General features: G+C 50.6%; 1 protein-coding gene across 1 annotated transcript in view; it reads left to right on the top strand.

The window, feature by feature from the left end:
* The window catches only part of CNGB1 (cyclic nucleotide gated channel subunit beta 1), a 69876-nt gene that overhangs the window by 31898 nt on the left and 10754 nt on the right, over positions 1 to 27224 (top strand). Inside the window, exons 17-31 of the mRNA XM_045163408.1 lie at positions 2050 to 2212; positions 5769 to 5876; positions 7958 to 8115; positions 9189 to 9344; positions 10671 to 10879; positions 11894 to 11944; positions 12203 to 12289; positions 12695 to 12759; positions 13589 to 13711; positions 19074 to 19215; positions 19999 to 20158; positions 22550 to 22647; positions 22742 to 22825; positions 25741 to 25859; positions 26423 to 26569. Coding sequence (XP_045019343.1) covers positions 2050 to 2212; positions 5769 to 5876; positions 7958 to 8115; positions 9189 to 9344; positions 10671 to 10879; positions 11894 to 11944; positions 12203 to 12289; positions 12695 to 12759; positions 13589 to 13711; positions 19074 to 19215; positions 19999 to 20158; positions 22550 to 22647; positions 22742 to 22825; positions 25741 to 25859; positions 26423 to 26569 — 1870 coding nt within the window. The remainder of the gene's footprint in view (positions 1 to 2049; positions 2213 to 5768; positions 5877 to 7957; positions 8116 to 9188; positions 9345 to 10670; positions 10880 to 11893; positions 11945 to 12202; positions 12290 to 12694; positions 12760 to 13588; positions 13712 to 19073; positions 19216 to 19998; positions 20159 to 22549; positions 22648 to 22741; positions 22826 to 25740; positions 25860 to 26422; positions 26570 to 27224) is intronic.

Here is a 27224-nt window from a genome sequence, read left to right as displayed (position 1 = left end):
GCCTAGGGATGGGGGTCATGGAGCAAGAGGCATAACTCTCCCAGACTTCAGATAATACTACAAAGCTATAGTAAAATCAAAACAGGGTTGTAAGGGTATAAAAATGGACATGCAGATCTATGAAACAGTGAAAATAGAGCCTAGAAATAAACCCATACACCTATGACCAATTAATCTCCAACAAAGGAGGCAAGAATATAAAATGGGTAAAAGACAGTCTCTTTAACAAGTGGTGCTGGGAAAGTTACCTGCATGTAAATAAGTGAAGTTCGAACATACCCTCACACCATATACAAAAATAAACTTAAAATGGCTTGAAGACTTAAACCTAAGACATGACATGTAAAACTCCTAGAAGAGAGCATAGGCAAAACATTCTCTGACATAAATCGTACCAATGCTTTCTTAGTTCAGTCTCCCAAGGCAATAGAAATAAAAAACAAAAATAAATAAATGGGACCTAATCAAACGTTAACAAGCTTTTGCACAGCAGAGGAAATCATGAAAAAGGAAGAAAGAAAGAAAAGACAGCCTATGGAATGGGAGAAAATATTTGCAAATGAGTTGATGGACAAGGGCTTAGTCTCCAAAATATACAAACAGTTCCTACCACCACCACCACCACCAGAACAGCTCAATTGAAAAATGGGCAAAAGACTTTAATAGGCATTTCTTCAAAGAAGATGTACAGATGACCGGTAAGCACATGAAAAGATGCCCACAGCATTGATTATTAGAGAAATGCAAATCCAAACTAGAAGGTACCACCTCACATTGATCAGAATGACCATCGTGAAAAAGTCTACAAATAACAAATGTTGGAGAGGGTATGGAGAAAAGGGAACCCTCCTACACTGCTGGTAGGAATGTAAGTTGGTACAGCCACTGAGGAGAACAGTGTGGAGGTTCCTCAGAAAACTAAAAATAGAATTGCCATATGATCCAGAAATCCCACTCCTGGTCATATACCTGGACAAAGCTACAATTCAGAAGATACATCACCCCTATGTTCACAGGAGCACTGTTTACAATAGTCAAAATATGAAAACAACTAAATGCCCATTGACAGATGAACGAATAAAGATGTGGTACATGTATAAATGGAATACTACTCGGCCACAAAAAGAATGAAATCATGCCATTTGCAGCAGCATGGATGCAATTAGAGATTATCATATGAAATGAAGTAAGTGAGAAAGAGAAAGACAAATTTCATATGCGATCAGTATATGTGGAATCTAAAAGATGGTGCAAATGAACCTGTCTCAAAACAGAAAGAGACACAGATTTCTGGCTGCCACTGGGGAGGGAGATAGGGGAGGGAAGGACTGGCAGTGTGGGATTGGATATAAAATATATATAGGGTGGATAAACAACAAGGTCCTGTGGTATAGCACAGGGAACTAGATTCAACATCCTGTGATAAACCATAATGGAAAAGAATGAAAAGAAAGAACATATGTGTATAACTGAGTCACTTGGCTATACAGCAGAGATTGGTACAACATTGTAAATCAACTATGCTTTAATAAAAAATTAAAAAAAAAGAGATCTTGTACCCCCATGTCTGCTGCCCCCACGGGCCTGGGAAAGCCTCATCATTCCTACCTTGGGATGGGGAAACTGAGGCCCTGGGAGAGGAAGCAGCTGAGCCAGACTGCACCAGGCCAGACCCTAGGACTCAGCACCCCCCAGGCAGGCTCCCCAAGCCCTTTCTCAGCGCTGCCACCCCAATCCCCACCCCAGGGCCTTGCTGCTTCTCCAGGCCCAGGGAAACCAGGCTGGGCTCCAGGCTGTGTCCGGGAGCTCCTGTGACATCATGGCTGCTCCCGTGGCTGCTGGGTCAGTGGCCGCCAGGGGCATGGCCCTCAGAGGGCCCCCCCCGCATCGTTGTGTCCCCTGCATGGAGCTCTCCTGTGGACCCTGTGTGGAGGCAAGGCTGCCACAGGCCCCTCCAGACACACACACTCTGTGGCTTCCCCGTAGAACACAGCAAGGCTCCGGGGACCTGGCTCCTCTCTGATGCTGTGTCCTCCTTCCCCTCCCCAGTACCTGCCACGGAAGAGCACCCTGAAGTGCAGGTGGAAGACGCTGATGCTGACAGTCGCCCCCTCATCGCGGAGGAGAACCCACCCTCTCCCGTGCAGCTGCCCCTGTCTCCTGCCAAATCCGACACCCTTGCGGTCCCAGGATCAGCCACAGGGAGCCTCAGGTCACCGTCTATGCTTCTCTTCGGTGTTTCATAGCACTGTGCCATCTATGCATTTGGTAGAAGAGGACACTGGGGCCAGAGAGGGGAGGACACTGGCCCAAGGTCACTCAGTGAGGTGCCGTCAGCATTGGGACCATGGGCCCACCCCTTTCCAGGTCTCCTAATTCCTGGTTTCAGGCTCTAGAAAGAGATCTCTGAGGAAGCCCTGTCCAGAATACCATTGAGTGTATGGTTTGAAGGGGGTAATAGATGTGACAGGGCTAATATTATTGTTAACAATTACAATGGAAATACCAAAGAACTCTAGATACAATAACCATCCCTCATCCCACCACGCTAGGTTAGGTTGTGGTTTTATTTTTCTGCCCTCTCTTCCATACCTTATTTGTGGGCCCAGGCTTCTGAGTGGTTTTAATTGAAGGTAGGATTGGATCACATCTCGTCTGAGACCACATCGTATTTATTGAGCCCCCTTCCATACTGCTAGACTGTCACTGTGATGCTGTGTTGACATCTTCCAGCTCCACATGTCAGAACAGACGTAACAATCCTTGCCTGTTAAATAGTGAACACAAAGGTGCTATGGATATCTCTTTGGTCCTCTGCCTTCTGTCCTTGGGCTCCTTTCTTGAAAGTGAAATTCCTGCTCAGGGTTGCACACACTGTTGTGCTTCTTGAGATAAGTTAGTTGCTGCATGGTTAGAGGTGGTTTGGGACAACCTGAGCCGGGTAGCTGAGAGCATTCCTGTGTAGAGCTATAGGCAGGCTGTGAGGTGCAGTACTGTGCTTTGTGAGTGGTTATTTAAGTTAAAGAAGAGCCACCAGCGCCTTCCCTTTGCTGGCTGGATTGAGAGATGGTTCTTTTTTCTTGATTAATTCTTGCTCTCATCCATGAGCTCTTGAGTAATTTCTCAGCTGAAGTCAGGCGCCTGCTGGGATAGAAATGGCTGGATGTCATCAACAGAGGTTCCCAGATTTTAACGTGGAGAAGAGAGGCATAATCTCACCTGGCCTCAGAACACAGCTCACAGGCACATCAGTCCTCATGGTTAATTCATTGAATCATATACAGAGTACAGATAGCAGAAGACAAGGCACTACCATGACTGTGGACATCTGGTCTACCTCCCTCTATTCCCTTAATTAGGGTGGAGAAACTGTACAGGTTGGATTAAAGATGGATACTGGGGAGCAGCGACGAGGGGACTAAGGTCACATGGGGCTAGAATCCAAGCTCCTACCTTTTGCTTATGAGCTGGGTCTGTGAGGCTCCTCTGGTTATCATTCATTTGCAAACATTTTTTGAACATCTTTATGTGCCAGCCTCTGCTCTAGGTGCTGTAGACACATTAGGGAAAACCTGTCCTAATAGAGCAGATATTCTAGTGCAATGGAGATAGTGAACAAGTAATCACACAAGACTCCTCCAGGGAGTTGCTAAGCAGAACATGACTGTGAGAAACTGGAGAAGCCTCAGCCTGAGCTTGCCCCAAGAAGGAATTCTGATGCCTGACATGAGACACCAATGGGGCTGTCTGTGGTCAGGGATGGAATGAACACAGGGCAATTGATTGGAGCAGAGAAGCCACCCAAACAGAGGGGTAGAGGGCGGCATGTGGGCAAGGCCCTTCTCACAGTGCAGAGCTGTGGTTTGGAGTGAATCCCAGGTCACCACTTACCAGATGTGAGGCTTAAAGCAAGTCATTTGATCTTCCTAGGCCTTCATCTTTCCATGATAAGATGGGTATGAAACATTCCCTGTACCTTAGGCATGTGAAAATTCAACAAACTCCTGTAAGTGAAGTGCTTAGCACAGGGCCAAGCACTGGGCAATGCTGGGGGAACAGCTTCTGACTGACTTCCACTTTCTGGACTCTCTCCAGGTCCTCATAAGGCACTGGGATGAGGGCAAGAGGGCTGAGTTTAAGTCCTAGTTGTGAGATTTCTGCCCCAGTCTTCTTGTGTGCAGGCATCCTTTTTTTCAGTATTTATATATTTATTTGGCTACCAGTCAGTTCAGTTGCTCAGTCGTGTCCAACTCTTTGCAGCCCCATGGACTGCAGCAGGCCAGGCTTCCCTGTCCATCACCAACTCCCGGAGCTTGCTCAACCTCATGTCCATTGAGTCAGTGATGCCATCCAACCATCTCATCTGCTGTTGTCCCCTTTTCCTCCCACCTTCAATATTTCCCAGCATCAGGGTCTTTTTCCTGATGGCTATTTGACTATGCCAGGTCTTAGTTGTGGCATGTGGGATGTAGCACCCTGACCAGGGGTTGAGCCCGGGTCCCCTGCATTGGGAGTGCAGTTTTAGCCACTGGACCACCAGGGAAGTGCCCTGCAGGCCTCATTTTAATTAGAGTGTAAAAGAGGCGAACCCATGAGTCTTGCCATTTTAGTTGACAGAAGATAGGGTCGTTCCAGAGCTTTCTGGAGTAAAGCAAATGCTGCACATCCCTCTGACTGTATCCCTCTAAAAGCCCTAATGGTGGAATCCTGAGTCACGGTGGTGGGGGATGGTAGAAGTACCACATGTATTCAGATCTAGACACCATCAGCCAAGACACCAGTGGTTCCAAAAGCAACACTGGTAGACTTGGACTGAATGGTGGGGATCCAGGATAATTTAGTCTTCATCCTTCAGATAGGGAAGAGGGAGCTTCAGGAGGGGATGGGGCTTGTCCCAGGTCATACCACGTGTAGGAGACCAGACTCCATGGCCTGTGGGTGTCAGTTTTTCCAATCAGGGGCACATCTGTTAAGGGAGGGAAGCTGAGCTTCTAGGAGAGTTAACAGGATTGAATGGGAGCCCTCACACCTTATTGGAGGCTGGAAGGTGGTGTGGTGGAGAAAGAGGTGGGGGTGGGCTGGGGAGCTCTGTGCCGCCAGACTGGGAGGTGGGGGGAGAAGGATGTTTAAAATGAGACCTGACTGAGTGATAAGCGCCTCATTGAGCTGGTTAGATTTAGTCCCATTTTGGGCTTCCCTGGTAGCTCAGCTGGTAAAGAATACACCTGCAATATGGGAGACCTGGGTTTGATCCCTGGGTCGGGAAGATCCCCTGGAGGAGGGCATGGCAACCCACTCCCGTATTCTTGCTGGAGAATCCCTGTGGACAGAGGAGCCTGGCGGGCTACAGTCCACGGGGTCACAAAGAGGCGGACATGACTGAGCAACTAAGCACAGCACACACAGTCCCATTTTACAGACGGGAAAGCTGAGGCAGCTCAGAGAGTTTAAGTTAACTTGCCAAGGTCACACGTTGGGAAGAAGCAGGGCTGGGGAGCAGAGTTGGGTTTGCCTGATGCTGAGTCAGTACTGTTACTTTTACGTGAGGCCGCTGAACGCATGCAGAGACTAAGGTCCAGAGGCGGGCTGTGTCCCCTCTTCTCCCTTTTTGTTTCCCTGCAGGCAAGCGAGGACCCTCGGGCAGCACCATCCTCTGCCCCCACCTCCCACCCAGGATTTGCTCTGGGTGATCTGCAGGGCTCCAAGTTGGCTCCCTGCCTGTGGCTCCTGCCTCCCTGAAGTCCCTTTCCATGTCTGTGTTCTTGCAGGAAGAGGCTGCCTTCCCAAGATGATGAGGCTGAAGAGCTCAAGATGCTGTCACCGGCTGCATCCCCCGTGGTCGCCTGGTCGAACCCCACCAGCCCACAGGGCACTGAGTAAGTGGGGGCTGCCTCTGGGGTCTCACGAGTCAGAAGTCTGGGTGGGGATGGGCAAGCAAAGGGAGGTGAGCTGGGGAGAGCATGGATGTTTTTAGAACACTCTGCCTGAAGGTAGACTGTGCCAGAAGTTTCCAAGCAGTAAGGGAGGGCTGGGTCCCCTGCCCTGGCTGCTTCTGGCTGGCCCAGCAGTTGTGCAAAATCTGGTCTGCAGAACGGGCCGGGGCTCTGGGCCTCCTGTGTCCCGAGCCACAGAGAGTGGACCTGGGGAAGCCAAGTGTTTATAAGCTCCTCAGGTGATTCCAATGCAGCTGGTCCACAGAACAATGTTTAAAGGCCACTCTGAGGGTATCAGGGCCTGTGTCTCTGATATCTGCCTGTCTCAAGGGCTGGGCCAGTGGGAGATGTTTTCCTGAAGGGTCTTACGTAGGCTAGTGACAACGAATCCCCCAGCCCTGGGCTCTGGCCTGGGCGTCTCACCTCCTCCCCAGCCATACTCCTGGAGTGACCTCAGGAAACCATGGCCTTTCCTTCCAGTCTTTTTTTTTTCTGCCTGTAATTTTAAGGAGTTTATGCTTAGCAGTATTGCGGAAAGTTCAGAAAAGCCAAGAAGCAGGAAAAAAACCCAAACCTCACCTATCATCCAGTGATTCCTTTTAGTGTACAGTGGGAGTCTCATCTTATGCAATAGGATCAGGGCGGGGTTAGGGTTCATATCAGAAGATAAGGCAGAAATCCTGTAGAATAATAAAAATTCCCTTGGTAGAAAAGCTCTTAAGGTGGTCAGCATGGAGCCCTAGGTATTCCCTCAGTAAGTTAAGATGCTACAGCAAATAGACCTCAGTGTTTCAGTGCATAAGGAACAAGATGGCTCATGTCAGTCATGCCATCAGGTGCGTGTTTCAGGTCAGTGGCAGACTCTGCTCTCTGCAGTCATTTAAGGACCCAGCCAGCAGTGGCTCTGCCATCTTTGTGCGACTTTCAAGATCTCACTGGTCAGACTGGAAAGGGAGAGTGCCAGGCTGCTCTCCATAAGGAGGCCTGCAGTTGCACAAGGCTTGTGTGCAGAAGAGAGCTGACATGGCCACACCTGGGCAATGGGGTCCCTGGCTGGGTGGCGACTGCTTCTCAAAGTGGGTGAGCAGTTCCTGTCTCCTCCACCCCTGGTGCCGTCTCTCATTATGACCCCACACTGCTTGTCTCCAGTTCAGCTGAGCACATGAGGAGTAGCTGGCTTGAGTTTCAGTGCCTCAGTGTATGAAAAAAACAATAGATCTGTAAACACCAGTATCATCCTCAGCTCAGCGAGAGGATCACAGGCCACTCAGCAAAGAACAGGGAACTAGGCTAATTCACACAGCCACCCATCTCAACTCACCCAGAGCTCTGGACCCACGCTGAGCGGACTGTCAGGCAGACTCTCATTCATTCTGTCTGCCTGTCTGTCTCTCTTGATGCAAGTTCATACATTTTAAATTCCTATAAATTAAAAGCATTTATAATGTATCTGTAATGTTTTTTTTTAAATTTTAATTGAATTAAACTAATTAATTTATTTATTTTGCCCATGCTGCATGGCTTGTGGGATCTTAGTTCCCTGACCAGGGATCAAACCCATGACCTTGGCAGTGAGAGCTCAGAGTCCTAACCTCAGGACCGCCAGGGAATTCCCTGCACTGTTTTTAAAATCAGCTATTTCCTAAACCTCAAAAAGTAGCCACTGTCCCCTCTCTAATCAGTCCTGTATCTCATGTGAACCCCAAACTGAGTCTAACAGCCCTGAACTGAGTTCCAAGAGTTGCCCCCTAAATTACAAGTGGAATCCAGAGTTTTTCAGAATTGCCCATCTGAATCAGAGCCTGAATGGTACATTTCCTAAAAAGCTGGGTATCCCGGTGCAATTCCCAGGCTGAATTTCCTCCCAGGAGATATTAAGGTGGGTTTGATGTTTTGATGTCAAGAGGGAGACTGGGGCAGGATAGACCCCCTCTGGCCAGGTGGGATACAGATTCTGCCCTTGCCTGGGGCCGCAGGGGTCCCTCCCCACACAGTCTGCTCAGCTCTGGGTGCTGTTTCCACAGTGACCAGGACCGTGCAACCTCGACAGCCAGCCAGAACAGTGCCATCATCAATGACCGGCTCCAGGAGCTGGTGAAGCTCTTCAAGGAGCGGACGGAGAAGGTGAAGGAGAAGCTCATCGACCCTGACGTCACCTCCGATGAGGAGAGCCCCAAGCCCTGTGAGTCCAGAGCTGGTGATGGTCCACTGGACCCAGGGTGTGGTGGGGCCCCTGGAGCCCTCTTTCAACTCATAGGGAGGGTAGCCCAAAGAAAATGGTGGGGGTGCTTGAGAGAAGTGTAGATCTCCACTCTCTGGAATTCGAGATCCTTTGTATACAGGTTTAGCTACGTGTCCAGGGGTGGAAAGAAGGTCAGAGTTCTGGCCAATGATCCAGTTGTACTTAGCTCTGTCTCCCAGAGGGCATGTTCCCTGGTTGACCTTCTGCCCCTTTCCTGCTTGCAGGCAGGTAGGTGGTCCACCCTGGGGCATATGTCACGGTCTAACACTCAGATGGTATCAATAACCCACTCTGGAACCACACAGTCTTAGTTTTCAAAGGCCTTGGTTACAATATTTATTTGGAAGTTTTCTTGTTTCAGAGTACCAGGAGGAAGTAAGAACCACGCTCTCTTGCCAGGGAGGTTTTCTAGGTTTTTCCAAAGGAGGCTTGTGTCTTCGAACTCAAAATACCGACAATGAACCTAGCAGAGCCTGACTTCATAATCCTAAAGCTAGAAACATAGCCATATTGAACCTTTGAGAGCCAATCTCTAGTTCACCAACAAACATCTCCACAGATGCAGAGGAAGGCTGTGATCCCATTCAGTGTCTTGTTTTAGAGACAAAGATTCCTGTGCTGAAAAACATAGGGCAATGTTTTCCTGATTCCTGGGGGTGGGAGTTCTGGGTGCCAATGTCCCCCCACCTCCAGAGAGAACCAGGGTGTCCAAACACAGACACATAAGCAGACATGCAACTGAACACCCAGCTTTCCCAGAAACACCTCATTTTAGGCAGCTCCTGAGCAGTGGTCCCCTGTGGGTAGTAGGCAAGCGTTTCAGAGCAGGTGCTCAGGCTGCCATTTAAGAGGATATGTGGGGTTTGCTGCAGGAGAACACGCAGAGCTTGTGGCTGGTTGTGGAGAGCTGTCAGGGCCCCTCAGCTCCAGCGTCTGCAGTCGGGTGCCTTGTCTTTGCATCCTCAGCCTGAGCCCCGGGGCTAGGTCCGAGGGTCACCAGCGTCATCCCACAGCCCCAGCCAAAAAAGCCCCAGAGCCGGCCCCAGAAGTGAAGCCGGCTGAAGCGGGGCAGGTGGAAGAGGAACACTACTGTGAGATGCTCTGCTGCAAGTTCAAACGCCGCCCCTGGAAGAAGTACCAGTTTCCCCAGAGCATTGACCCGCTGACCAGTGAGTCCTGGGAGGGCAGTGGGCGTGGCCACCGCGTCATGGAAGGGGGCGGGGCGGGGCGGGGACAGAGAGGGGCCCAAACAAACTGAAGTCCCTGGACTAGGAAGGAGGAATAGGGCACCCATCTTAACAGGCAAGGAAACTAAGGCACAGAGGAATTAACTGGCCTAAAGACACAACTAGTCAGCGGCAGACTCAGGACTCCTGACTCTTGGCCAAGTCTTTTTTCTACTCTGCCCTTACTGGCTCCTTTCCCAGATCTGCTGCTCTGAGCAGAGAAGGGGAAAAATTCTTCCAACATCTCAAGTGAAGTGCCTCTCACTTGCCTTTTAGCTCATTTTATATTCTCCAGGAATAACAAACCTTCATATGTGCACAGCACTTTACAAAGGGTTTCCCTGCCTTTTCTTTTTTAAATCTGACTTCTCCTGTGACTTCTCTGAGGAGGACAGAGCAGGGACCAGAGAGGGACTTTCCCAGGGTCACACAAGAAGTCACTGAGGGGCAGGACTCCAACCCTGGTGTCCATGGGTCCTTTAAAATGCCCAGGTTGGGGGGAATTCCCTTTCAGTCCGATGGTTAGGACTCTGTACATTCACTGCAGGGGGCACTAGTTCGATCCCTGTTCAGGGAACTAAGATCCCACAAACTGCTGGATGTGGCCAAAAAATAAAAGTAAATAAATAAATAATAAAATGCCCACATGACCTACAGTATACATCCTTCCATACACCTGTCCATGTATCCATCTGTCCATCTTCTATGCATTGTTCACTATTGTGTATTTAGAAAAGCAGGAAATACATTTTTGGAAAAAATTCAACCAGAGTGGATCATACGTGTTTTCTGTTAGCTGTCTATGAACTGATAATGACCTCACATCCCCTACTGAGAGTACTCCGTTTATTAGGGCCTAGCTGTGATTTATTTTTATATCAAAGATTGTTTTTTATGCTCCCCCCACCAGGCTTCTCTGGTGGCTCAGTCTGTAAAGAAACTGCCTGCAATGCAGGAGACCCAGGTTCGATCCCTGGGTTGGGAAGATCCCCTGGAGAAGGGAATGGCAACCTACTCCAGTATTCTTGTCTGGAGAATCCCATGGACAGAGGAGCCTTGTAGCCTATAGTAGTCCATGGGGTCATAAAGAGTTGGACACGACTGAATGATTAACACTTTGACTTTCCCTCAAGAAGGGCCACATTTAGAGCTGGTAAGAAAGTGCAGGTTGATAAGTGGAAATAAGAAAGCCTCATCCCAATCACACGGTGAGGTGAGGGGCCCTTCTCTGGCTGAGGTTCTAGCACCTTCCCTCCCCCACCCCTGCAGACCTGATGTACATCTTGTGGCTGTTCTTCGTGGTGCTGGCCTGGAACTGGAACTGCTGGCTGATTCCCGTGCGCTGGGCCTTCCCCTATCAGACGCCAGACAACATCCACCTCTGGCTGCTGATGGATTACCTGTGTGACCTCATCTACCTCCTGGACATCACCGTGTTCCAGACGCGCCTGCAGTTTGTCAGAGGCGGGGACATCATTGTGAGTCACAGCTGGGTCGGGGGGTGGCTGGGGGCAGACCCTGCCGCCAGAGCCCCTGATGCTGGGATGGACAAGAAGCTAAATGAACAGGGAAATCTCAGGACATCCACTCGTGCCTATTCAACAGCATGGTTGTTTGTTTCACACATCTTTGATACATTCCGAATTACACATATCTTCATGTGTGGGTGAAATGGTTCCTGGACCACCTGATAGAGATGAATAAGTAGTCCAGAGAATTGTCTTTAGAGTAGGCAGACCTGGTTCAAATCTTGGCTGTATGAGAGCTAACTGTGTCACCTCTCAGAGCCTCAGTTTTCTCATCTTTAAAATGGGGATAGTAATTGTTCTCACCTCTTACCATTGCTGTGAGGCTCCATGGAGGTGATGTATGCAGAGTGCTCAGCACAGGTAACTGCTGACAATTGACATTTCCTGAGGTGGGGGGGTGGTTCCTGCAAAAAGCACACTCCTCAGACCAGTTGGGGAGTCCATGTTCTGGTGTACTTTCTGGGGAGGAAACCAAAATCCTGACTGGGATGTGGCAAACTCCCCATCTCCCTGTGTAGGTCATTTTTCAAAATTCCATGCAGGTGGAGCTGGGTCTCCTCTGTGTGCAGACAAGTTGAAGTTGAGCTGCTAAAATAATTCACAGGAAGAATTCCCTGGGCAACCTCCTTCCTGGTCTGATCAGAGCAGTGAATAAGGTTTCAAATGATCCAGGTGAGGCTAACGTACTGAGAGAGTAAGGTCAGCGTCCCTGCTTTCCATCCAAGAAGCTGGAATCAAGCTGAGTGACCTTGGATGACACACCCCCACTCCACCTTGGGGAGCTCGATCTCCCTATCTGTAGGCTTTCACCAGGTTCCGCTGGTCCATTCAATGGCTCTGCACCCATGGGGCTGTTATTTGGATAGGAAGGTCGAGGTTGGGTGGGAATTTGCATCACTGCTCCGATGGGGTCAGGGGGAAGCTCTCGGGCCATTTCACAGTCATTATTCCATTTTATTCCAGACGGACAAAAAGGAGATGCGCAACAATTACCTGAAATCTCAGCGCTTTAAGGTGTGTGCCAGGGGTCTCAGGAGGCTGTGTCTCTGGGGGCCTGGGTGTTTTGAGTCCAGTGTGATGTGGTTTCCCCCGCAGGACCAGCACAGGCTGGGGCTTGTTGGTAGGATACCTGCTGCCTTAGTTTAAGCCCCTCCATGGGCATCCTGACCTCGCCTTTCCATTGACGGTGGAGACCCCCGCCACTCACCCCATCCCACACCCCTGGGAGTTACACGCTGTTTTATACACTGTGGTGTCCTGCTGGCATTTCAGATGGACATGCTCTGCCTCTTGCCCTTGGACTTACTCTACTTGAAATTCGGTGTGAATCCCCTCCTGCGCTTGCCCCGCTGTTTGAAGGTAAGACGAGTGGACTTCCCCATCCAAGGCCTCCAGCTCCTCTGGTGCTCTGTACTGGCGCCAACATCTTGATGCCTGGTCTAAGCAGCACTGGTGAGGCATCAGGAAAGGGTGGCTGCAAGGAATGATGGGAAATTCCTTATGATTGTTAGTGCTTCTTAGCTGTGTGTTAGATATTGTTCTGGAGGCTTTACAAGTGCTTCCTCCTCAATTCCACGAGGTGAGGGTTATTAGTACTAGCAACAACTTAGGGTGACGTAGGAGTCTGGCCACACGTTCAGATCCATCCTGGCTCCCCCTCCCACTGGGGGGCTGCAGAGAGAACCCTCGGTCCTGGAAGCTGTGGGGAGTGGGTGGGGAGGGGAAGGCAGTGGGCCACCCCTGATACCTTGCTCTTCCTCCCAGTATATGGCCTTCTTTGAGTTTAACAACCGCCTGGAATCCATCCTCAGCAAAGCCTACGTTTACAGGTGAGACCCCCGACACGTGCACACACGTGTCCCAGGATATTTGCAGCAAGAACAGAGCAAGACATTCTCTACCCCATCCCTTCCCCTTTCAGCATCCTCCGGCTCCCAGGCCCCCTAGCCACTACCACCCGCCGGAAGCCAGGCCTCTTCCTCATCCTTTTTTGAAGGGATGTTTGTTTTTTAAAGATCCAGGAATGTCCCGTTTCCCCCAATTGTGAGGAGGGCACATGCAGGCTGATGTGTGTGGCTCCCCTGCATATCCAGGGAGCTGGGCCTCAATTTGGTTTCAGCTCAGGAAACTGACCCCCAGACACTCAAACATGGGTGGTGGGCTGTAGGGACACAGTGGGCCATCTTGCGGACGCCCAGGCTTAGAACACAGGACAAGCCAGGCCACGCTGGGGGACAGAGCTCCTCTTGATCTCTCTCAGGGGCAGCGCTTCTCTGCATGCATGTCCTTTCTTTGCCCCCCGCCCCTGCCCCATGCATTCCCTCCTCGGCTTCTCCACTTCCCCAGAATTGTCTGCACATGTAGCTCTGTGCCAATTCTGCGACCCAGTCTTGACAACTTTCTGTTGGAGCATCACCATTCCTACCAGCAAAGTCTCAGTAGAGCAGCCAGTAGGCCCCGTAGTAAAGCCACCGGTTCCCATGGGCCAAGTGTCTGTCGCACCAGGCAGCTGGGCAGGGCCTTGTGGCTCCGATACGGGGATCTCTGAGGGTGCTGGGGAGGGTGAGGACTAACTTGTTCCCTGCAGTCCCCACCCCTGGGCTGAGATATCATTGCCACCTTTTCGACTGCTGCGTTCATGCCTTCCTTCTTCTGCAGGGTTATCAGGACCACAGCCTACCTGCTCTACAGCTTACATCTGAACTCATGTCTGTATTACTGGGCGTCGGCCTATGAGGGCCTCGGCTCCACTCACTGGGTTTATGATGGCGTGGGAAACAGGTGAGCCGCAGTCTTCCTCCTGTGTCTTAATAATTCATGGCACCAAGACTCCTAGAGAGGAGTCCCGCTGCCACCATGTTGCCGGCTCACCTTGTTCCCAAGGAATCAGTGCCAGGCCATAGTGGGCACTTGGTCAGCTGTGGTGACAGAGGCAGAGGAAGAGTTCAGGCCCAGGGGGCTGCGAGTTCCCTCAGGCAGGCCCTGCCTCACCCTGGGCTGTGCCCACAAGTGATGCCAAATGCTCTCCATCCAGCTTGTCAACACTTTGACCTCCTCCTCACACTTGCTTCTAGCTTGAGCTAGAGCAGGTCGTCACTTGCATCCAAGGTGGTTTCTTTTTCTTTTTTTTTTTTTTTTAAGGTTTGTTTATTTGCTTTTGGTAGTGCTGGGTCTTCGTTGGTGCACATGGGCTTTCCCTGGTTGCGGTGAGTCAGGGGCTACTTTCTAGTTGCAGTGAGCAGGCCTCTCATTGTGGTGGCTTCTCTCGTTTCAGAGCACAGGCTCTAGGCATGCGGGCTTAGTTACTCTGTAGCATGTGGGACTTTCCTGGTTTAGGGATCAAACCTGGGTCCCCTGCATTGACAGGCAGATTTTTAACCACTGGACCAGCAGGGAGGTCCCCAGGTGGCTTCTTTATAGAGTGGCTGTTGGTCCAGAATGTCCCCTTCTCGGGCCAAATGCCTCAGTACTCGGCCACAGTGACCCTTCGCCTTCTGAGATGGGCCTGTGGCCTGAGGGGAGCTCACTGGGAGAGTCTGAGGGTCCAAGGCAGCCCAGCAGGCAGGAGGGGGAACCTGACATCCACTGTGGGGTGCCGTGTGTCGGGGGTGGGATCAGGGCCCAACCCCCGACACCACCACTGACCCTGCTCCTGTTCCCCTTAGCTGAACCCACCTACAGCCCTGGTCCAGAGACCATGACTAGACCATTCATTCACTCACTCACTTGTTCATTCATTCATCCCCTCACAAGAGGGCAGAGAGAGGACTCACAGGCCTTTTGTGCAAAGGGAAGAACAGAAGCTATTCATTAAATCTTGCTCTGTGACTTTGGGTAAGGCCGTTACCCCTTCTGAGACTCAGTTTTCTCATCTATAAAATGGGGGTGGGATCACACAGATTTCTCATGAGAAATAAATAAATTAACGTGTGTAACACATCCAGCCCATGTGTGGACAGGAGTCAATGACCCCACTTCCTAGCTGTGGTCACTCTTAAGGGGAAGCCAGCACACCAGGAACCTAACCTAGGGTCACAAACCCCTCTTGAAATCGGAACTGAATTTTGGGAGCATGCTGACTTCTGAGGAGAAGTTTCCTAACTGTCCTCAAATTCTCAGAGGGGTTCATATTCCACCTGGCTAAGAAGCCATTTCCCAGGGCAGGGCCTGGCACCCATCACAGGCAGGCCTGCACAGATGGCAGGCAGAGGGGGGAAGACAGGGCTAGCCCTCTGGGGCTTCCCTGTGCCATGGAGAGGCACACTTTCTGGCAGCATCACCCTTTTCCAAATAAAATCCTACAGCGAAACCCAAGATATGCAAAAGCACAACTAGTGAAGAAGAATTCCTCTAAAAATCCAATATCATTCATAATAATAACTTTCAAAATAGTGAGCATTTCTTGAATGCCTGCTATAGGCCGGGGGGCCTAAGGACCTAAGCTCCTATATATTTGGTTTCTTCATCCTGCTTTGCGTTGGCCAGGTCTGGGGCAGTATGCAGGGGTCTCCACAGGTCTAGTTGCATGGAATACTCAAGAGACCCCTAAGATGTGCCATCCATGCCAGTAGCTGGCTTCTCTAGTCAGGAAGGGCTTCAGGGAAAGCCAGAGCTATATGGATCACTCATCTTCATTCTGCTGGTGGCCCAGCAGCACCCGGCACCCAGGCAGTGCCCAACTCAGTCCCCCTAAAGGGGACTTGATTTTCTTAACTCTCAAGAAAATTAGAGATACCAAGGGAACATTTCTTGCAAAGATGGGCACAATAAAGGACAGAAATGGTATGGACCTAACAGAAGCACAAGATATTAAGAAGAGGTGGCAAGAATACACAGAAGAACTATACAAAAAAGATCTTCATGACCCACATAACCATGATAGTGTGTGATCACTCACCTGGAGCCAGACATCCTGGAATGCAAAGTCAAGTGGGCCTTAGGAAGCATCGCTACAAACAAAACTAGTGGAGGGGATGGAATTCCAGCTGAGCTATTTCAAATCCTAAAAGATGATGCTGCAAAAGTGCTGCACTCAATATGCCAGCAAATCTGGATAACTCAACAGTGGCCACAGGACTGGAAAAAGTCAGTTTTCATTTCAAAGAAGGGCAGGGCCAAAGAATGTTCAAACTACTGCACAGTTGCACTCATCTCACATGCTAGCAAGGTAATGCTCAAAATTCTCCAAGCCAGGCTTCAGCAGTATGTGAACCATACACTTCCAGATGTTCAAGCTGGATTTAGAAAAGGCAGAGGAACCAGAGATCAAATTGCCAACATCTGTTAGATCACAAAAAAGGCAAGAGAATTCCAGAAAAGCTTCTGCTTTATTGATTACGCCAAAGCCTTTGACTGTGTAGATCACAACAAATGGTGGAAAATTCTTCAAGACATGGGACTACCAGACCACCTGACCTGCCTCCTGAGAAACCTGTATACAAGTCAAGAAGCAATAGTTAGAACCAGACATGGAACAACAGACTGGTTCCAAATTGGGAAAGGAGTACGTCAAGGCTGTATATTGTCACCCTGCTTATTTAATTTATATTCAGGGTACATCATGTGACATGCCAGGCTGGATGAAGCACAAGCTGGATGAAGCACAAGCTGGAATCAAGATTTCCAGGAGAAACATCAATAAACTCAAATACACAGATGACACCACCCTTATGGCAGAAAGCAAAGAAGAATTAAAGAGCCTCCTGATGAAAGTGAAAGAGGAGAGTTTAAAGCTGGCTTAAAACTCAACATTCAAAGATCTAAGATCATGGCATCTGGTCCCATGACTTCATGGCAAATAGATGGGAAAACAATGGAAATAGTGACAGACTTTATTTTCTTGGGCTCCAAAATCACTGCAGATGGTGACTACAGCCATGAAATTAAGACGCTTGCTCCTTGGAAGAAAAACTATGACCAACCCAGACAGCATATTAAAAAGCAGAGACATTACTTTGCCAACAAAGGTCTGTCCAGTCAAAGCTATGGATTTCCCAGTAGTCATGTATGGATGTGAGAGTTGGACTATAAAGAAAGCTGAGCACCAAAGAATTGATGCTTTTGAACTGTGGTGTTGGAGAAGGCTCTTGAGAGTCTCTTGGACTGCAAGGAGATCAAACCAGTCCATCCTAAGGGAAACCAGTCCTGAATATTCATTGGAAAGACTGATGCTGAAGCTGAAGCTCTAATACTTTGGCCACCTGATACAAAGAACAGACACCTTGGAAAAGACCCTGATGCTGGGAAAGATTGAAGGCAGGAGGAGAAGGGGAGGACAGAGGATGAGATGGTTGGATAGCATCACTGACTCAATGGACATGAGTTTGAGTAAGCTCCCAGAGCTGGTGATGGACAGGGAAGCCTGGTGTGCTGCAGTCCATGGGGTTGCAAAGTCCGACACGACTGAGCGACAGAAGGGAATTGAACTGAAAGGCTGCTTAGCATGTCCCCTGGTGGCCAGAACTGGTATGATGGGGGATTGACAGGGCAGGCCTGGCCCTTGTGTCTGAGATTTTCTTGGACCAGGTGGTAATGAGGGACTGGAAGGCCTAGGGAGAGCCCTGCCCTAGGTCTTACAGAGGCCAAGACCCCCACTACCCAATTCCCTTCTCCACCCCTCCCCCAGTACTCATTGCACATTGACATGCCTGCCTCCCCTAGATAGTGAACTTCCTGAGGTTACAGGCCAGTCTATTGTTCTCCACTGCCGGAACCAGTGACAGTGAAGGTGCTGGTAGCTGACACTTCCTGAGGGTCCACCATGGGTCAGGCGCTCTTTTCACCTCACATCATCCTCATGGTCTCCCTGTGAAGGCTGGTCTATGGCCATGCCCCCTCCAGAAGGACCCCGAGGCTTGGTGAGATGGGTTACTTATGCAGCTAGAAAGTGTCAGGGCTGGGTTTGAGCCCAGGCAGTCTGTGCCGGAGCCCATGATCTAACCACAATACTGCACAAATAGCTGGTGAATGGAGCCCAGGGGAGGACCAGTTTGGGATCAATCTCGGACCAGATGATTGGCCAGTTGGATGATGTTCTCCATTTCCCGGCTAAGCAGGGACCCTGGCAGCATGGATGTATCAGGACACTGGGGACAGGGCAGGCTCTGGGCAGTTCCTGTGCCCTGGTAGGATGACAGAAAGTACAGGAAAGCCTGCTGAGAATGCCCTGAGTTTAGGCCCTGCTGACCTCAACCTTGCTGACCCTTTGGAGGGCACAGTCTGAAGGTCTGAACATAAGCACCTTGGTAATTAAATCCGTTTAAATAGCTATAAAGGTTTTATTTCTGTATCGATTAAGTTATTGTAAAAGCTTAAGTTTATTTTTGTAGGACTTAATGGCTAGGAATTAGAACAGTGAGGCTGCTCTGTTGGAATAATGCAAACTTGTAATTATTAATAAACATGCAAACCTTTAAAACTCAAAATAGTGAGGGAGGGACTCTTGCTACTTTGTGATGATTACACAAGCTTGGGCATTTCCTATGCCTTGTGCCACACAGCAGGACCCCATTGGCCACCTCCCTTCCTGATGGCTCATGCGCCTGTGTCAAGGGGTTACTGACGGTGGGTGACAGCGTAGAGAGAAGGTGACACCTGTTTTCCAGTCCCAGCCCTGGAACTTGCCAGCTGGTGACCATGGGTGTTCCCTTTCCCTTTGTGGCCCTCAGTTTCACTATCTGGTTAGTGGACAGGAGAGGGGGAGGGTCAGAAAACGTGACCCTCGAGATATCTTCCAATTTTAAGCTTGTTCTTGAACCTCATGATGGGAGAGCAAAGCAGAGACTGTGGACATTGAAAACATATGGAGGGAAACTGAAGGATCCCAGGCATCAGGAGCCGGAAAACCCTGGTTTATTCTCTTGCCAAGTATTCCAAGCAATCTCCGGAAGCCTCAGTTTCCACATCTGTAAATGGGGATGACAGTATGTCTCTACAGGGTCAGGGCAGAGTCATGACCAAACCACATAGCACCTGCAAACATGCTCTGTATGCTGCAGAGGGTGCTGCAGTTGGGAGAAGGATTTTTTTCCTTTTTTTTTTTTTTTGCACTCATGAGCTATAATGCTTTATATTCAAGCCAGATTGCCTAGGGTCCACAGGCTGAGTTTTGATGACTGAGGTCCCCTTCCTCTTCTCTCCCCAGTTACATTCGCTGTTACTACTGGGCTGTGAAGACCCTCATCACCATCGGCGGCCTGCCCGACCCCAGGACGCTCTTTGAAATTGTCTTCCAGGGTCTAAACTATTTCACGGGCGTCTTCGCTTTCTCCGTGATGATCGGACAGGTAGCTGGGCCACTAGTCTGTCCCGACCCACCTGCCTGCAGGGCCCCTCTCCCTCCCGCCGCTGCCAGGAACATCACCATCTGTGCCCGTTCCTTCCAGACCAAGCCCAGGAAAGAGCACTGGGCAGAGAGTCAGGAGCCTGGAGCTCTGGGACCTGTGAGGTGAAGGGGTGGTGATGGAGGCATAGGTCCTACTTCCTCACTGAAGGTTCTTCTCGTTTGAAATGTCAGTCTCTGGGATATCTGGAGAGCTGGGGCCAGTGGCTTTCTGCAGAGGCTGAGAATTTGGGCTGTTCGCTTGGAGAGAAGCCCTTGGTGGATTCTAATGTGCTGGGCCCTGGCGTGAGGCTCACCTTGTAGCAGTGTATGAGGTGACACCAGGGGTGCTCAGTGTTGCCTTTGAGGGCTCTGCCCTAAGGACCAGTGCACCTGGCTCACATTTCCTCGCGCGGGTGGTCAAAGTGGCCTCTGAGGGGTCACGTTGGCACCAGAATCAGCCCAGCCCAGCGAGACCGGCCCTTCTTGTGTGGCCCCAGAGACCTAAGCCCACCTGAAGGGCCAGGAGCCTCGCTCCTCCACGTCTGCCCTGAAGGCAGAACATCCTGGGTCAGCGAAACCTCTTAAGTGTGGACATGGGTTTCCCCTCTCTCCTGATCTCCTACCAGCCCTGCAAGCGTGCACCTGGACGCCTGTGTTACATTAATGTGCCCACAACCCATGTCCCTGAAGCCCGGCCCCACCCTGACCCAGTGGCCGCCCTGACCACCACCCCCCTGGCCCCCAGATGAGAGACGTAGTGGGGGCCGCCACCGCAGGACAGACCTACTACCGCAGCTGCATGGACAGCACCGTGAAGTACATGAACTTCTACAAGATCCCCAGGTCCGTGCAGAACCGGGTCAAGACCTGGTACGAATACACATGGCACTCCCAAGGCATGCTGGGTAAGACACGCCCCTCCTGGGCCCCCGCCCTCCTGGGCCCCCGCCCTCCTGGGCCCCCGCCCTCCTGGGCCCCCGCCCTCCTGGGCCCCCGCCCTCCTGGGCCCCCGCCCTCCTGGGCCCCCGCCCTTGTCCTCTGTCCTTGCGGCCCTGAGTATGGGGGCCTCTCGGGGCTGCAGCCCCAACATGTAAGTGAGAGATGCCTGGGGAGGCCTTGGGAGGTGCCCATTCAAAGATGGACGTGCCATTGGAACCAGGAAAGGAAGAAGACTGTCTCTGTCTCTCTCACTTTTCTTGCTCTCCATGTACAAGAAGTTGCTAAGTTGGGTCTGACTCTTTCGTGACCCCATGGACTGTAGCCTGCCAGGTTCCTCCATCCGTGGGATTTTTCAGGCAAGAATACTGGAGTGTGTTACCATTTCCTTCTCCAGGGCATCTTCCTGACCCAGGGTTCGAACCCAGGTCTCCTGCATTGCAGGCAGATTCTTTACCACTGAGCCATCAGAGAAGCCTGTATAACATCAGAGAAGCATGTATACATATACATCCATACATACAACATATATTTTATAAATTTTAAAAAATTTCTTTTCAGATCATTTTCCATTATAGTTTATTACAATAATTTTATAGTTGTTTGTCATGCTTTGCTTCTGAAATTGGCTAAAACAACACATGTTCATTCACTGTGGTTCAGCTTTCTTGTCAGCGATGAGGTATGCTCAGTAATTCTTGGAAAGTGGGAGAATCTTACCCATAAATTGTTTCCAAATGTAGTGAAGTTCTTACGGATTCTGAATGGAATCCTTAAGGAAATTTTACATGCTAATTATATGTTAATTGACACCCCCCCCGTTTCCTTTTTATCTTTGTGCTAAGTTGCTTCAGTTGTGTTGGACTGTTTGTGAACCTATGGACTACAGCCCTCCAGGCTCCTCTGTCAGTGGGATTCTCCAGGCAAGGATACTGGAGTGGGTCGCCATGCCCTTCTCCAGGAGATCTTCTTGACCCAGGGATTGAACCTGCATCTTTTGTATCTTCTGCATTGGCAGGGGAATTTCTTAACCACTAACACCACCTGAGTTAGTAATTTTGTTTTTGTGCTTCCCAGGTGGCCCTACTATTAAAGCATCTGTCTGTATGCTTTCCACTTACATTTCCAGTATTCTTGCCTGTAAAATCCCATGGACAGAGGAGCCTGGTGGGCTACAGTCCACAGGGTCACAAAGAGTCAGGTACAACTGAGCACACATACACACATGCACACAATTTTGTTTTCAGAGCCTAGGCATCATTTTGGAAGGCTCTCAAAAGCTTGTGGACCACTGGCACAGTGCCTTAGAGTCCCCCAAGGCCCTCAGCAAAATGAAAGGGCCCCCCTTCACCTCCATGGGGTTCTGTCTGGTCTCAAAGAAGCCGTACTTGAGGCCCACAGTCTCCTGAGCTGGGGTTGTTGGCAAGTCTGTGGACAATGCACTTAATCATAGTAGTTTCCAAGGCATGTTCACTTCTACTGCCTCATTCCATCCCAGTGACAGCCTGTGACTTCAATATCATTGGCCCTTTTCACAGGGGCACATGTTAAGGACCAGAGAGGGCTCTGACCTGCCCAGGGTTGCACAGACCCAGCACTTGAGCCCTAAGCTAGTGTACAGTGGGCAGAGCATGGGACTGGGTTCCCGGGGTGCATCTGTCTCCAGTTACCAACCTTCACTCTGTGCCAGGCTCTCCACTGTGAGCACAGACGCCATGGTGAACAGACATACTGCTTTCCCAGGATAGGTTCTGAAGTCATCGGGCCTGAGTGGGGCCCTCATTCCATCCCCCAAGCTGTGTGGCTGTGGGAAAGTCACTGCCCTCTTGAGCTGTCCTTTCTTTGTCTATGAGGGGGGCTTTAGTAGTGGGCACCTCTTGGGCTGCTGGCAGAAGTTAATGAAATCATCTTGGTAAAGCACTCTGTAAAACAGTGACTGGCACATAGTATACCCTCCAGGTACTTTAGTTCTTGCAAATGCCGTTCTTATAATGTAAGTGGAGAAGACAGATCGTCAGCAAGCAACTGCAGTAAAGGGTGTGCTATGGGACAGGGACTGATAACATAATAGCTGGGTGGGAGGATGTCAAGAGAAGGCTTCCTGGAGGAGGTGACATGAGTGCTGGCTTCTGAAGCATGAGTAGGGATTAGCCAGGAAAGCAAAGGGGGTTGTTCCCAGCAGAGGGAACGGCATGGGCAAAGGCCTGGAGGCAGAGAGCATGCCTTCCCGATCTGGGGTGAGTCTGAGTGGTAGAGGATTGGCACACCGTGGGCCCAGCCAGTGCAGTGTGGGCTCGGCACTGTGTGTGTGAAGGAGGGGCCTGGCCATGCCTCTGACCCTTGCAGGGTCTCATTTGCAGATGAGTCAGAGCTGATGATGCAGCTTCCGGACAAGATGCGGCTGGACCTCGCCATCGACGTGAATTATTCCATCGTCAGCAAAGTGGCACTCTTCCAGGTATAGCCTGCCCAGTGCCCCACTCTCAGGACTCTGGAAGGCCCCGAGCCCACGCCTTCCTCTAAATGGCTCCTTCCCCTCCTCTCGGGGCCAGGGATGTGACCGGCAGATGATCTTTGACATGCTGAAGAGGCTGCGCTCTGTCGTCTACCTGCCCAATGACTACGTGTGCAAGAAGGTGAGTGGCTGGGGCGGCCGCAAGGCAGTCTGGGATTCGCAGCCCCCGCCCATCGGAGCTGGGCTGGAGGGGGCCCCTGGGAAGGTGGTGAGGTTTGCAGGTGCGGGCAGAGTGGAATTGCTGGGAGGAGAGGCGGGTGGTAAGCTGACCCCAGGGCTCCTGGCTTGCTTGGCAGGAGGAGCTCCGGGCACAAGCTCAGATATGTCCCAGCCTGGCTCCTTCCTCACGGTACCATGGGGACCAGGATGAGGAACCCCACTTTACAGAAGAGGAAAGTGAGGAGCCAAAAGAGGGTCAGGGTCTTGACTGTGTACATGGAACTGCTTCCAGGGTCTTGGTCTTCCTATCAGGAAAACGGGGCTGGACAGGGGAGGGATAGGTCAGAGGTTGCAAACTGATGGTCCTTGCCAAGGAGCCAGCCCACAATGTCTCATGGATTGTTTCCTCCCCACACACCCGGTTTAATCTAAAAATAAAGTTTTGAATTAGTCTCCAACCTGTAAAAAATGGGAAGGTTTCAGGAATTCCCTGGTGGTCCAGTGGTTAGCATGTGGTATTTCCACTGCCGTGACCGAGGTTCAATCCTTGGTTAGGGAACTAGGATCCTGTCAGCTGTGCAGTACAGCCAAAAAAAAAAAAAAAGGAAGGTTTCACATAAAAATCCAGATTTCTGGCTGAAAACAGAGAATTGACCAGCACTGAGCCCCACTTTCCCAAGTAGCAAGAGTCCTCTGGAGTGGAGAAGGGAATGGCTCTGAAGAGATGCCCCATGCCCCACCACTCCCGACTGCCCTCCTGGCTCCCTTCTCTCCTTTATGTCACCTACCTGATCTTGGGGAACATATGGATTTGAATCCCAGGGCTAGACAGTCTCTAAGGCCCCTTCTGCTCCCATTTTTTGGGATTTAAGGTGAGACTGAGGTTGCTTGGTGACTGAGTGGTCAGGGTAGGGGAGCAGGAACCAGATTTCAGAGCTGTTAATAAGGCTTAGTGTGTGTACGGGGGTGGAAATATTGCTCAAGAACCCCCTGTAAGACTCAAGAACTCCCAGCTTCAGAAGCCCTGACTCCAAGTTGTATGCTGCACAACAGCATACAACTGGAAGCAAAGAGCTGAAGGAAGAGGGACAAGGATGCTGTAATGGCTGAGAATTCAAAGCTGCAGCCTTCGAGGCCAAGAGAGGTTTGGGAGCAATAGAGTGATTTGTCTGACACTGGAGCCACTTCCTAGCTGTGCAGCCTTGGGGAAGTAGCTTGCCCTCTCTGACTCTTTTCATAGGTAAAGTAGGGATATTAATAGTATCTCCCTCATGGGGTGGTTGTGAGAATTAAAATATATGAGCATATGGAGTCTGGCACCATGGCTGGCAGAGTTGGTGCCATTGCTGTAGCTAGTATCCTCGTGGGTAATGTAGACTTGACTTTGGATGAGAGTGAATCAGATTGTTGGGGAGTTTGTGGAGGAAGCCGAACGCTTGGTGAACATGTGTGAATGGCGCCCTCTGCTGACAGGCTTTGTGACAATCTCACTGAGACACACCCCCTGGGCCACCCCAGGGCTGCTTAGTGAGATGAGGGTGAGTGCTTTAGACACTTCACATTCCAGCGCCTTTTCAAATTGGACTCCGAAACAGGGGAAGGAGACTTTATTCTTTTTTGTTAAGAAGGCCATGCACGTGTGAGATGCCCAGGAAACATTTGTCAAATGAACCAAAAGCAAAAGCCACTTACCTGTCCTTGGTCTCTGTCTCTCCTTAAACACGCCAGGTATGACCAATAGGTAGCTGGCCAGGGTGATGGACCCTGAGGGCATGGGGATTAGAAGGTGCTTGGCAGACTGGCTATTTCTGATTGTAGTCTGAAGCAAGTCATTCATTCATTCCTTTGGTTTAATTTGGGACTAAGACTAAATTGTATCAGTCTGCTAGGGCTGCCATAACAAAGTACCACAAACAAAATGGCTTAACGACAGAAACCCACTGACTCACAGTTCTGGAGGCCAGAAGTCCAAGCCAAGTGTCAGTGGGGTCGGTGCCTTCTGAGAACAGTGAGCGAAGGATCTCCTGACTGTCTCCTCCCTGTCTCTTCACACCACCTTCCCTGTGTGCCTGACTTTGTACCCAAAGGCCCCTTTATGAGGACACCAGTCCTGTTGGGTTAGGGGCTCCCCCAACTCCAGCACGACCTCATCTTCACTTAATTCTTTACATCTCTGATGACCCTTTTTCCAAATAAGACCACATTCTGAGGAGCTGGGTGCTAGGACTGCGACATATGAATTTGCGGGGGCACTCAGTTCAACAAGTAACAGCCATGAGCTCTGGAACCAGACTGCCTGGGTTCAAATCCCGGCTCTGCCTTGCTGAACTTTGGGACCTTGGGCAGAGTTCCTACCTCGAGGGCTGTTGAGGACTAAGTGGTCTCAGCCACACAAAGCACTTAGAGCAGCACCTGGCCCAGAAAAGTGATAGGTAAATGCTGGCCGTTCTCGTTCATGCTATCATTCCCATGTCGGTTAGTAAATGCCTCCCAAGCACCTGGTAGGATGTGGGGGAGTCACAGGTATCAGCCGATTGTGTGAACAGTGTGTGCTTTTCCGTGCCTCGGGGCCCTCCATGGTATGCACATTTGGGAATCTGCCAAATATACTCCTACACCTAGGCCTCCTTATCTAGCACTTTCTGTCATACCACTAAGTCCCTACCATAATCCTGCCAATTAGGCAGGCTGGCAGGGTGGGGATGGTCCCTCTGCCCAATCCACAGATGGAGAGACTGAGGCCCCCGAGGGGAACCACATGCCAAGTCAGCGGAAGGGCTGGCCCACCGAGCTGTGCCACCAGCGTCCACGCCCAGCCCTGCTGCTTCTGTGGTCGCCTTTGGTGATGACAGGGGGATCGCCCCTTCTCTGTTTCAGGGGGAGATAGGCCGGGAAATGTACATCATCCAGGCGGGGCAGGTGCAGGTCTTGGGTGGCCCGGATGGGAAATCCGTGCTGGTGACGCTGAAGGCTGGATCTGTGTTCGGAGAAATAAGGTCAGAGTGGGGTGAGATGAGGGCCCTGGGCAAAGGCTGGGGAAGGGGGTGTGACCAATCGGGGGGACCACGTCCTCAAGGGCCCTTTGGTGGGTCCGAGGAAGCCACAGTGCAGGCAGCACCGGCACTTGCTGGCATGTGAGAGAGGCGGGCCTGATACCGACCAGGGTGTAGAAATTGGGGAGGCCAGAGAAGAAATCAGGCAAGGCTTTATTGGGGCCCTGGCCGCACAGAAGGGAGAAAGAACAAGCAAAAGTTTCCCTTGCTTACTTGCTCCCTAAGGTGGGGTGGGGGGGTGAGCTGGTTTCTTATATGGGCTCAAGGTAGGGGTGTGTTCAGGGGTTGGGCCAGAGGGGTGGCTAGGCTATCAAGGAGGAGACGTTTGTCCAGGTGCAAGCATTCCAGCCCTGAAGTAAAGGGCCCCAGGTCCCAGCCTGTCTCAGGCTCAGCTCTCGCCCACCTGAGGCCATCATGGTGCTCCAGGCAGGGGTGAAAATGAAGATGCTGGTGTGATCAAAACCACAGCCTTGAAGGGCCTCACCTCCCTCTCATCTCTGCCCCAGCTTGCTGGCTGTAGGGGGCGGGAACCGGCGCACAGCTAACGTGGTGGCCCATGGGTTTACCAACCTCTTCATTCTGGATAAGAAGGACCTGAATGAAATTCTGGTGCATTATCCCGAGTCTCAGAAGTTGCTCCGCAAGAAGGCCAGGTACATTTTTTTAAAAATTAAAATCCATATAGACTTTAATATGCACTTTTCTTAAGGACTCAGACTTTCTTTTACATAATCATAGTTCCTTTCTCAAAATTAGGAAATTGGAGATTGAAACAATACTGTTATCTCACCTCTAATCCATAGTCTAATTTTGCTAATTGTTCCAAGAGGGTCTTTTATAGCTTTTCTTTTCTTCTATTCCTGGATCCCCTTTGCACGACATTGCCATGTTAGTCTCCTTTGATCTGGGACCAGAGTCCCAGATCTTTATTGATCTTTAAGATCTTCATTGATCTTAACTTCTCTGAAGAGGACAGGCCAGTTATTTTGCAGAATACCCCTCCATTAAGTTTTTTGGGAAAAGATTTATTTATTTATTTATGGCTGTGCTGGGTCTTCACTGCTGCACGCGTGCTTTCTCTGGTTGTGGCCAGCAGGGGCTTCTCTCTACTTGCAGCGCTCAGGCTTCTCACGGCAGTGGCTTCTCTTGTTGTAGAGCGTGGGCTGGAGTGCTGGCTCAGTAGTTGTGGCACACAGGCTTAGTTGCTCAATGGCATGTGGGCCAGGATTGAACCCACATCCCCTGCATTGGCAGGCAGACTCTTTACCACAGAGCCACCAGGGAAGTCCCCTCCATTTAAGTTTACGT

The sequence above is a fragment of the Bubalus bubalis genome, chromosome 18 (genome assembly GCF_019923935.1).
Source record: "Bubalus bubalis isolate 160015118507 breed Murrah chromosome 18, NDDB_SH_1, whole genome shotgun sequence".
NCBI lineage: Eukaryota > Metazoa > Chordata > Mammalia > Artiodactyla > Bovidae > Bubalus > Bubalus bubalis.
This window is presented reverse-complemented; position numbering and strand designations above follow the sequence as displayed.